General features: G+C 38.2%; 1 protein-coding gene across 1 annotated transcript in view; it reads left to right on the plus strand.

The window, feature by feature from the left end:
- Window positions 1-12,105, plus strand: part of LOC124607196 (palmitoyltransferase Hip14) — a 124,395-nt gene that overhangs the window by 71,440 nt on the left and 40,850 nt on the right. Inside the window, exons 9-10 of the mRNA XM_047139419.1 lie at window positions 5,698-5,854; window positions 5,954-6,082. Coding sequence (XP_046995375.1) covers window positions 5,698-5,854; window positions 5,954-6,082 — 286 coding nt within the window. The remainder of the gene's footprint in view (window positions 1-5,697; window positions 5,855-5,953; window positions 6,083-12,105) is intronic.

Consider the following 12,105-nt stretch of genomic DNA (forward strand, 5'->3'; position numbering starts at 1 on the left):
CTTGGCTTCTTCCTGACATAAATACTGGACCATTCTGCTGCTTCCAGTATGCTGCATCAATCACACAACCTGCAATACACAAGGAACACATGACACAGGGCCAGAGGAATTGTCATTTGTAAACGCCATCTACCATGGCAATGATGCCTTTCCGGACACTTGTTCATAAGCCCGTTTTTCCTCCATTTCCATTCAGGAATTCGTCCCTGTAGTTTATCACTTTCATTAATGTTCACCTGATTCCCTGTTCTGTAGAACATCCTGGATTCTATTTGTCACAATACCTTGGAGCTGATTTACGAAGCCACTCCTTATGATCACAAAAACATGCCTGTGAAGATACTCTATGGGATCATACCTGGGTTACTGGTTGGCCATGTAGCTCAGTGTCGATTGTATTTTGGAAATTTGTAAAGGTATAGACTGCCTGTTCATCATCATCATCATCATCATCATCATCATCATCTACTATTTTCTGTCATGCTGGTTCTGTGAAAGAAGATCCTTTTCCTCCAAGAATGTCATAATGTTTGAGCTTAGAATATGCTCTAGGACTCAGTAAGATAAGGATACTACCACTTCCTTAAACACGACTTATCACTATATTTTCAGTTGTGTGAGAGTATTTGCTGCATGAGGTATTATTGATATTTAAGAGTTTGGGAAAGGGCCAGTTCTATAATGTATTCAATGAAAAATCCAGTAGCTCTTCTGTCTGGACTTGGTGCCTTGTTCACTTTGAGTAGTTTAACTGGTTCTCAGTATTGGGAATGCTTCTTTCAATCTGCCTCATTTATGACTGTGAGCTGTGGTCAAACAATGGCATGATTTCATCATGTATGAATTCAGAACCTATTTCAGCTTTCCGTCTGATGTCTTCAGTTTTAACACTAGACTAATCCATGAGAGATTCTGTTGAATATTTAAATCCAATCATTGACTTTTCATGTGACCAGAAATGTTTTTGTGCTGGATGCTTATCCAGAACCTGACTGTGAAACTTAATGTAGGTTTATCCCATAGTCCTTCTCACAGGTGCACAAATTGCCATTGTGTGTTTTTATCAGTTTTGCTGTGTTTTCTTTCATAGCAAGATTGTGTAAATATGTTTTTTCACAACAGTATATAAGTACTACTATACACCATGATGGACATTTTTTGTATTTGTTTTTTTATCTTGAGCATGATGGATGATGTGTCTGGGCTTTAACATACACAGCTCTTGAATGTTTGTCAAATTTAAACTGATGGCTCTCAGCATGTTCAAAACAGTTGTCTAAAAGTGTTTTCGGTAATACTTGGGATATTTCCTGGTGTATTTGACGAATGTTCAGAGGGGGAGGAACTATGTGTAATAATTACAATGCTGTGGTGTAAAGATGTGCAATTACTGACTTGTTTATTCAGGGTACAATCCACTCTCTGATTCCTTCGCCTTTGAGTCTTATGTGGTCTGGCCTGTGTTGTAGATAAAAATTGTGTTTATATAGGTTCAGAAAATTACCAAATAATTGAAATCTCTTTTTTTTTTTTTTTTAAGCTGTGTCTGTTCTTCCAACTCATGAGGTGTGTGAGAAAAGTAATGAGACTGACAACACTGTGAGCAATCTGGAGATACTGTGATGTTCTACTTGTGTCGACTGGTGTCCTCATCCCTTCCAGATGCTCAGTCTGAGTGTCATCTCTGTACAGCTATCACATGATTTATAACAGTGCCATCAGTGAAGTTGTGCTTTTGTTGTTTGTTACGAAGATGGAACTATGGAATTTAGAGCAATGTTATGCCATTGAGCTTTGTGTTACATTTGGGGAATCTGTGAGTGGGACCTTTTAAAAGTTGAATCAGGGGCCTATAGGGATCATTCCTTATCAAGAGCACAAGATTTTCACCAGCACAAATTATTTTTGGAGGAAGAACTTCACTCAGGGAGCTCTTCAACTTCAAAAACCGATGAAAACGTGTGAATGCTCTTGTGAGATTGTTCTTCCAAGGCAAACCATCAACCAACTGGTTTACAAAGGTATTCCTGAAAGCCTCGGGAAAAGTGTGAATTGATTGAGAGAGGACATTGCATACAAGTGGATACTGCATCATGACAATGCTCAGTGTCACATGGCCAGTTCCATCACAGAATTTTTGATCTCAAAAAGGCGTTCCTGTTGTTCCACAGCCTCCCTATTCACTTGATCTGAGGGCTTGTGACTTTTTTTCGTTTCCTGAAATTAAAAATTTCTTAAAAGCACGTCATTTTGGGACTGTGAAGAATGTTCAGAAGAATATGGCCGACATGTTAGAGGCACTACCAGTTGAAGACTGGAAATGACTACTCTGCCAGTGTACAGCTGCCAAAGGAAACTATTTTGGAGGGGACAATATTGTTGTTTGAAAAAAAAATAAAAACTTTTATAGATAAAAAATCAGTCTCAGTACTTTCCTCACACACCTCATATGCAGCTCTGGAAAATCCCATATACAATTGTCAGCAATTTAGCTTTGACAGTTCCATAAAGTGTGAACAAAATTATCAACAGCTCAGTGTTTGCTCTCTAATAAGCTGTAGCACATACTGTCTAGCAGACATCTCATAGGCCATTGTCAAGGTGCACACTATTCTATTCTTAGAGGTAGGGACGCTGCTGCATGGAATAATCATCAAATCCGCAGGTGCCTGGAAGCTTGGCAAAGGACAGAACAATCCCCTTCTTGCAGAAATGCTGCTTCCATCAGTCTCATTAACATGCACAAATAATACAAATTCTCCACACAATATGCATATCCAAAGTGCCCTAAAACTACTAATGAAAATTAACTGTATGTTTGATGAGCATAATTTGTCGGTACTATTAACATTGTGCAACACACCACTTCATGAAAGTGATATGTTACACCAAATACTTCAGGTGATACTGAGCACATTAAAGTTGCCACCAACTCTATTGCCACACAGTTGGGGTATTCCTACTCTCAAGTTAAGGCTGTTTTTGGATGGCCCTACAAATGGTGGGGATGAATCTGGTAAGTGGTAGATGCATCCAGTTATTAATCCAATTCCACCCATCCCGGTTAATCTTGTCCTCATGAGATCCTAGTCGGATTGATTTTGGACCTTGCTAGGTCTAATTTTTTTGCTTATCATTATAAATATTTCACATTATGAGGAGCATAGTCTAGGTTGTTCCAGCTCAAGTGACCATCTGTGGCAGCCTCATGGGGCAGTGTTGGAAGAGCTTGGTCTGACTTGTCATTCCTATATACAGTCTATACTTTCAAAAATTCCCTTTGTCTCTGCTTGCAGTTTGTCGCTTTCAGTTCTTAATGTAGGAGCTATGGGAGCTGCTTTCTAATTCTGGGACTCCACACCAAGTGTTCTGACAGCTAACATTAATGTCTTTGAATTCTAGATCTCTCATATTTGTTATTTTGTAGTAATGGGTGTCTTCCCTACTGTTGATTTAGAAATTGAAGTTGACTTTAAAAAGGAAAAAAAGAAGCCATGTACATTTTACGTGTACTATGCCAACCAAAGGCTATTACCAGAGTATTACACGTACCTGAGCTACCCATGTTGACTTACAACCATTCACCCTGTTGAACAGGTCACAAAAACAAGAAGTCTCTGGTTTATACCCTCCATTTAGTTTTAGATTAGAGGACCTACATCAGTCTCATAACAGTACTGCTAATATAAAGTTGTACTGGGACCCCATGAGGGATGCTAGCCATTTTCAAGGTTTTTGACAGTTTCCTGAAAAAAACTGAGAAGAATTTTATATCCCAGGCAACAGCTGCTGTTGGTGTTGATGTGATCTGCAGTTGAGTTCAAACTGTGCTCTCATTTGGTCTTACGATAGTGTCCTCAATCTAGCAGCTACATCCACCTGGGACACACTCTGAGAGCAAATGTGATTTGTCCCCCTCCTGTGACACTATATCTATACTATGGGTGTCAATCACCAAATGTTTTAAATGCTTACACCAAACATTCTTCCCCCTCTGTGTGGATGCCATGTCATTGACGGAGGAGTGACTACTGCCTGAGGAGGAGAGACAAGGCACTCATTATTAGTGGAAGGCAATGACTCAAACTCATTTGTTAGAATTTGCAGTGTACAACATATCCCGTGTAATGGACTCCATATCTTGGCACAACCCGCCAGCCACCATTAGGTCACTGCTTGGTATTAAATTGTGGTTCTCTGTAGTCAATACCAGCAACAGTAGTAACTGGCATGCTCCATGCGGTGTATGTGGTGACAGGAAACTGCTCTGAAACTCCATCATCAGCGCAATTCATAGCAGTCATATGAAGCATGTCTCTGCATATATACCTCTCTCTTGCAAATACAAAAACAGGGTGATGTCTTGTATTGACTTTATTGGAAAAGTTGTGGAAATTTCAGGGTACTCTGAAAGATTCAGGGGAATTTTGAAAGACTCTAGGGGTATGTCAACTATTTCCTGATCAAATAACTGTTAGTACATTCTGAGTCATTTTGTTACAATTCACTTGTAGATTCTGCTTGAGGAACAGTAAGTTGTGGAGTCGTGTAAGGAAATGTGAAGAGGGGCACTGAATTGTTTTAATGTTTGTGCCTCAATTTCAGCTACCTCCACTGCACTCACTGACGTCTAGAATCTCCTTGGGCTTTGGGTCTATTTCCTATTATATGACTGAAGTGCAGTAGAGTGTAATGAGCATGTAAGAATTTATTATGTAGCTTTGAATTTGTTATTTGCAGATATGGAAAGGTGAGTTTTTAATTTTATGTAAATTATAAATGCAGATCGATATTTGAACATGTATATTTTGTAGTTAAGTTTCAGTTCTTGTTTAATAATTTCAGTGCAAAGAAGTATTTTGCATACTTTCTTGTACTGTCAAGCTTCAAGTTAACGATAGCCATAGTGTGAAGAACATCCAATTTGAAGCATTGTGCAATGTTCTGTCAAAGTCTGTTGTTATAACATAATAATTCAAAGTTTGTGCCTGCAAGATTTCTCACCTACTTGAGGTTATCACACAATGGCACAGAATGCTGACAGCCAATGGTAAGGAATTCACAGCAGTGGCATGGCTTATAACTTACAGAATACGTGATACAACTCGTAATGCTTGCTCAGCCTGAAATAATTGCAAATCAGTGACTTGGCCACAAAAAATTGCCAAATTACCATCAAAACTAGTAAAGTAAAACTTGTTATTGTGTACAACAAAAATTGGTTCTTGGAAATTTCGAATTTCAATGTGGAAAAACTCGGAAATAACAAACTTTTTTGATGACAAAAAGTTGCCACACTGAAAAAGAAATCATGTAAGTCAAAAACTCTTTGCTGGTTACCTCCTCACGGAAAAATGTAAGAAGGACCACAAAGTGCCAACTCTAGTTTGCGGCTGATGCGAGTGGCACTGCTGGTAATACCACACGTGCGCACATCCTGCCCCCGCCCCCTTCCACCGCACGCGCCCACACACACACAACACACACACACACGCACACACACACACACACACACACACACACACACACACTCTCACTCACTCTGTATATGTGACTGTGTTACTCAGGCTATTATGTAAATGCAGGAAAGGCTCATTTCCTCCAGCCCCTTGTTAGCCCACCCTTGAAAGCTAGTGTATTGTATATTAATTACATAGAATTTTCTGTCATAAATTCATTATCTTTTGGTTGTTACAGACCATCATTGAACTGGCAGAACGTGGGGGTTTTGACCCACAAGGTTTCTGCAGCTCGTGCCTTGTTAGAAGACCAGTCCGATCCAAGCACTGTTCTGTTTGTAATCGATGTGTTGCTAAGTTCGACCATCACTGCCCATGGGTCGGAAATTGTATAGGTAAGCTGTTATTATGCATTGAATTACATGTGTGGTCTGTTTTTTACTACAAACTTTTATTGTTGAGATTTGAATAGTAATATTCCAATACATTTCCAGGTGCCAGAAATCATCGTTATTTCATGGGATACTTAATAATGCTTCTCACAATGTGTATATTTTTGCTGTATGGTTGTGTACAGTTTTGGCACATAATGTGCCCTGTCACAAGTGACAGTATCTGGGAAGGTGAGCCTACCATTCAGATTTAACACTTGTAATACTGGTCCTATAAGTAAATGCCAAATCCTATGGAGTGGCTGGAATTTTTTGAGAACTACAACTTTTTTGTATTAATCATAGTTATAATTTTAAAACTTTTTTGGATTTTTTGAACTATATACTTCAACTTATCAATTTTGGTATTTTTTGTATTGAAAATGGACAACTTGGTAGTATTTACAGCAGAAAAAAAGTGATAATATGTTGTCTTTAAATATATTTATTCATATACTTTCTATAACCAATTAACATGCCATATAAACACCCAAAAACCACAAGATCAAAGAGAAATTCCGCTTTCATAGAGCAGTCAAGTGTGGTACTTGAAGCAATTGAAAACAGTTCCAATGCTTCACTCACTACACTCATATCCTCTTTGGCCAGCCTTCCCTATTACAAATTTGTCCTTTTCACTCCATATGAATCGCCTCCATTGGTCTTTTCTTCTTCACAATCCATTGAAATAATAGGAAAGTCAGGTGTAACAATTGCAGTTTTAAAAAATCAGGATTTACAGTCTTTTCACGCAATACATTACCTAAATTGGCATCAAATACAACACCTCATTGTCTGAACATTTGTAAAAATCTCGTAAATCATTTTCTTCTCATATATCCCTCGTTCCCTTACCAGGTGATCAAAAAGTCAGTATAAATTTGAAAACTTAATAAACCACGGAATAATGTAGATAGAGAGGTAAAAATTGACACACGTACTTGGAATGACATGGGGTTTTATTAGAACAAATAATAATAATAATAATAATAATAATAATAATATTGCTAGATGCGCGAAAGATTCTTGCGCACGTCGTTTGGTGATGATCGTGTGCTCAGCCGCCACTTTCGTCATGCTTGGCCTCGCAGGTCCCAAGACCTCAGTCCGTGTGATTATTGGCTTTGGGGTTACCTGAAGTCACAAGTGTATCGTGATCGACCGACATCTATTTACAGTGCTGTTCGCAACATTATTCCTCGACTACAGCTATTGCTGAGGAATGATGGTGGACATATTGAGCATTTCCTGTAAAGAACATCATCTTTGCTTTGTTTTACTTTGTTATGCTAATTATTGCTATTCTGATCAGATGAAGCGCCATCTGTTGGACATTTTTTAAACTTTTGTTTTTTTTTTGTTCTAATAAAACCCCATGTCACTCGAAACGTGTGTCAATTTGTACCTTTCTATCTACATTATTCCGTGATTTATTCAGTTTTCAAATTTATACTGACTTTTCGGTCACCCGGTATATGTCCATTTTTAGGCTGTATTATAGCACAAATTTTTATGAATATTTTATGTATGCATTGTATCCATGGTTATTTAGTTATAATTGAATTATGCATTTTCATCCCAAATGCAATAGTTCAATATAACTTCATTCTTTTTATTTGCTCTTCCTCTTTACGTTGTTTTTTCCAAAAGATATGTCATAAGTCTAAAAAGGTTAAGGAAATAAGAGAGTCTGTCTTCATAAATGGATAATCAGTCATTACAGTAGAACTAATTAAATATATAAAAGGAAAATTAATTTGCAAAAACTGTAAAATTATGAGGAGAGGGAATTTCTAGTTGGTACTTAATTTCAGGAAAAAAAAAAACATGATTCCTTGCTTTTTGAACAGTTGGTTCCTTCCTTAGGGAGGAAGAAGAGAGATCTTTGGAAAGGTTGGAAAGGTCTTTGGAAAGGTTGGGAAGACAGGAAGAGCCCTTCTATTTTGAGGATAAGGGGAGATATCAGAGAGATATGTGGTCAAAGATAGTATGTTGGTAAACGCTGTTGCAACTGTACAAGTGCAATAGGTCCTGTTCAGGATGAAAGAGGATGTGAGCATTTGAAGGGAACAAAATTTGGAAATGAGGCCGCATTCTGTTATATATAGTATAAAAGTGGACATGCCCAACTCAGAATGCCAGACCATTAATCAGTCAAGATGGCAATGGAAGGATGTCGTTGTGACAGAACACAGTTTGAACAATCAGGAGAAAGAATAGTTGGTGCACATAATGTCCAGCTGGAGGCTGAAGCCAGAGGGAGCGTCCTGTCTTGGACCGACACTCCAGCAGCATCCTGAGTGACTTCTCTCGCACACTTCTCATTAGGTGTTCAGAAGCAGGGCATAGGGGTTTTTGGGCTGCGCATTTAACAGGAACAAGCAATCTCTGCTGAAACGGCAATCCTGCTCAGGACGTAGGCCAGATGACTTATACATGAACTCCACAGATGATTAGTATGTTTGAGTCTTCAGCAAACATTAAAGTTTTTGGACCACACTTTAAAGTCATTAGATAATCATTTATGTAGATTAACAAGACTGATCACTGTACTAATCCTTTTGGGAACCTATGTGTTACGAGTTCAAAAATCAAGTAATGATGTCCTTATAGCTTTGACAATGTCTCTAGCATTGGGAGACAAAATGTGTTGTGCACAGAAACATGCTAAAAAATTACCAGGGGTGTGAATACTGGTCATTAAAGTCTGCGTTGTATGGTCAGAACAGGTTCTTGATCTCCATCTGCCAGATTCTGTATACTGATGGTCTGGGAGATGGAAATCCGTAATCTATTATAGATTAACATGCCATATAAACACCCAAAAACCACAAGATCAAAGAGAAATTCCGCTTTCATAGAGCAGTCAAGTGTGGCACTTGAAGCAATTGAAAACAGTTCCAATGCTTCACTCACTACACTCATATCCTCTTTGGCCAGCCTTCCCTATTACAAATTTGTCCTTTTCACTCCATATGAATCACCTCCATTGGTCTTTTCTTCTTCACAATCCATTGAAATAATAGGAAAGTCAGGTGTAACAATTGCAGTTTTAAAAAATCAGGATTTACAGTCTTTTCACGCACTGAATTGCAAAAAAAAAAAAAGAAAAGAGAGAGAGAGAGAGAGATGGCTCTTAAAAGTATAAACATAGTTTGCCTTGCTTTACCTGACTCCTTGACTTGATGGCAAGGTATCACTTCAGTAATCTAGAATTAGTCACAATTTAAATTTCACCTGATAACAATCTTTGTTATTTAACTGCTAGTAACTTGGTGGTGTATTATTTGAGTGGTATAATAATTCCATTTGTTTACCAGGTTACAAAACAGTGTTTGAGTGTGCAAAGAAGTGTTTACATTTTGTCCCAATTTGATAGATAGACTTTCCAAATGATTCAAACATAATGACGTAAGTAACCTGGAGTGCTTTGTCATGTATAGACCACGTAGTGAGCCCTGGATTTAACCATTCAGGATATTAATTTCTGAACAGTTGTTATCATGGTAATTGTGTGTGAGTGTATTTGTGGGACAGGGCTATACCTCATCCAGTTTTAAAACCAAGTTTGCAAGAGGTGGAAGCAGACATTGACCAGGAATCCACCTCATACGAGGCTGACACACCTGAAAGTTACTTTTTTCTTCAGGGGTTACTCCTGTAGGCCTTTGTACCCTCCAAGTCATGAAATATTTCCTCTTGCACCTTGAAAACTGTTGGCCATTTTCAGCAAGTACCACAGGCAAGGATCTACAATGGAGTGTTACCTCCAGGACCAGTTGGATTCAGGTGTTTTTTAACAGGATTCATACTCCTGCTTCATCATCACTTGAAGTATGAGACCCTGGGCATGTAGCAGGCACTAGCAGTTTATTATTATTACTCATTTTTGCCTCCAGGGCAGTGGTTAACTTGAATGTTACATGATTGTTCACGTTTTCCTTTTTTCCTTCTTCCTTTTCTCTTCATTCTTTGGCTGTGTTTCTGTTTCCTCTGGTCTGTCCTTATTTTGTTAAGCATTGAGTTAAATTTACACAACTCAACATCAAAAATTATAACTTCATATTCAAAAGGGGACCTTATGGAGTGGCATTCTTCTACTTTCCACATACTTACAGGATATGAAGATCAGTGTCTAGGCACTGATTTGCTGAAATAGTAAAATGCAGTTCTAAAGAAACTAAAAAAAAAAAAAAAGCCTTTAAAGATATAACGTTTGTGTATCCATGGAAGCCCAGAAAATTTTGTCGGGGGGGGGGGGGGGGGGGGGGGGGGGGGGGGGAGGCATGTAAGATGCTAAAATTATTTTTTATACAACAGATTCAGCAAATTTGAAGAGAGATTGTGACCAAGAACTAAACATGTAGTAATTGTAATGATTCCTAGATGTCCATTCAGTTCACTTTTGTAGTAAGTTACCTCAAAATCCAAAAGTGAAGCATATAATATTAATATATGCAAAATACATCTGTGGAAACACCATGCTGGAATACAAACAATATAAGGAAAAGATAGATTTCTACACACTGTGAAGGTGACATGCTGAGTTGCAAACAGGCACAATGAAAAGACACTTACACATTAGCTTCTGGCCAAAGCATTCTTCAGAAGGGGAAACACATACATCTTCATTCACACAAGCAAACACGTCTCATCCACAACTGACCGCCATCTCCGGCAGCTCAGACCGAGCTGCTGGAGATTGCAGCCATATGTGCATCAGGTGTGCTTGCTTGTATGAATGAAGGATTTTGTGTGTGTGTGTTTTTCCTTTTCTGAAGAAGGCTTTGGTCAAAAGCTGATGTGTAAATGTATTTTCATTGTGCCTGTCTGTAACTCAAATGTGTCATCTTCACAGTGAGTTGCAGTCTACCTTTTCTTTGTATTATCAAAATACATCCATTATAGTTTTCACATTATCATGGTTGTCACCTATCTTCAGCTAACGATGAAAAATTACATTTTTATATTATTAAATCAAGTGTATCCAATGAGTTGGGAAATGAAGCTAGAAAGTGTTCACAAAAATATATTTCTATTCATTTACCAGTACCAACAATGTTAGTTTGACAGAGAAAATTAAAAATTTGAAATAGAAAATGAGTCAGGAAGTGTTACTAAATGTGAACAAAAATAACTAGCAAGAAATATCTTTTATTGATAAAGGTCATTGAGAGTAACCAACAAGAAATACCACTCAGAAAATTGTAGGAACAAGTCACGTAGTAACGAGTCAAAACCGTCATGTATACAGCTGTGATGCAATATATGTTTTGTGGACAAAAATGTGGAAACACCATAAACATAACACATTACCATGCCTAATAAAGTGAAGGAAAACCATGGGCTTTCAAAGCATCATCCAATCATCCCAAAATGAGTAAGTAATTACAGATCCTGTATGGTTTTCAAGGGCTCTAATGCCACCTTCCTGCAAAATAGTGGCAAATTCAGGTAACAATTCTGGAAATGGATAGTGATAATGCACACTTTTCCGCAAAGTAGACTACAAAGGCTCAATAATGGTAACAGTGATGGCCAGGAAAGGTCTGACAGTTCATCCCCATGCTTACAAATTCAATCCTGGACAATGCAAGCTGTGAAAGCAGGGGCACTGTCGTCGTGGAACACAGCATCACCTTTGGGTATAAACACTCTATCATGAGATGGACCTGATCAGCCAAAATGGTCACTTAATCTTTGATAATAATGTGACCTCGCAGAGTAACCATGGGGTCTATGGAATACCATGACATGGCTGCCCAAATAATCATTGATTTCCACCACGTGTTACTCTTGGGTTGTAAATTTGGGAAGAAGTTGAAAACATTATGCAAGAAGACTTGTCTGATCAAATTATTTTCTTCCATTGCTCCATTATGGCTTCAGGAGCACATTTTGCTGTTATGGAAATTTACATAACTGATGAGTGCTCTTGGAATTCCAACTCACCCTGCAATTCTGTGCTTATGGAGCTCTCTTCGTGTTGTTTTGGTGTTCACAGGGTTCGTGACACGATATCGAGTTCTCCAGTGAGTTTTGCAACTGTCATCATTATTTATTTTATTTTTGTCAACCTTGTTTATTTGTCATCACAGTCTTCAGTAACCATCTGTCACTTTCACTCCACACACACTGACATTCACATTTTGACATAGCAGATGGTGTTTTTCCATGTTCCCTGTAAGTGATATAAATCTTTGATGCAGTGCCTC

The sequence above is a fragment of the Schistocerca americana genome, chromosome 3 (genome assembly GCF_021461395.2).
Source record: "Schistocerca americana isolate TAMUIC-IGC-003095 chromosome 3, iqSchAmer2.1, whole genome shotgun sequence".
Lineage (NCBI taxonomy): Eukaryota > Metazoa > Arthropoda > Insecta > Orthoptera > Acrididae > Schistocerca > Schistocerca americana.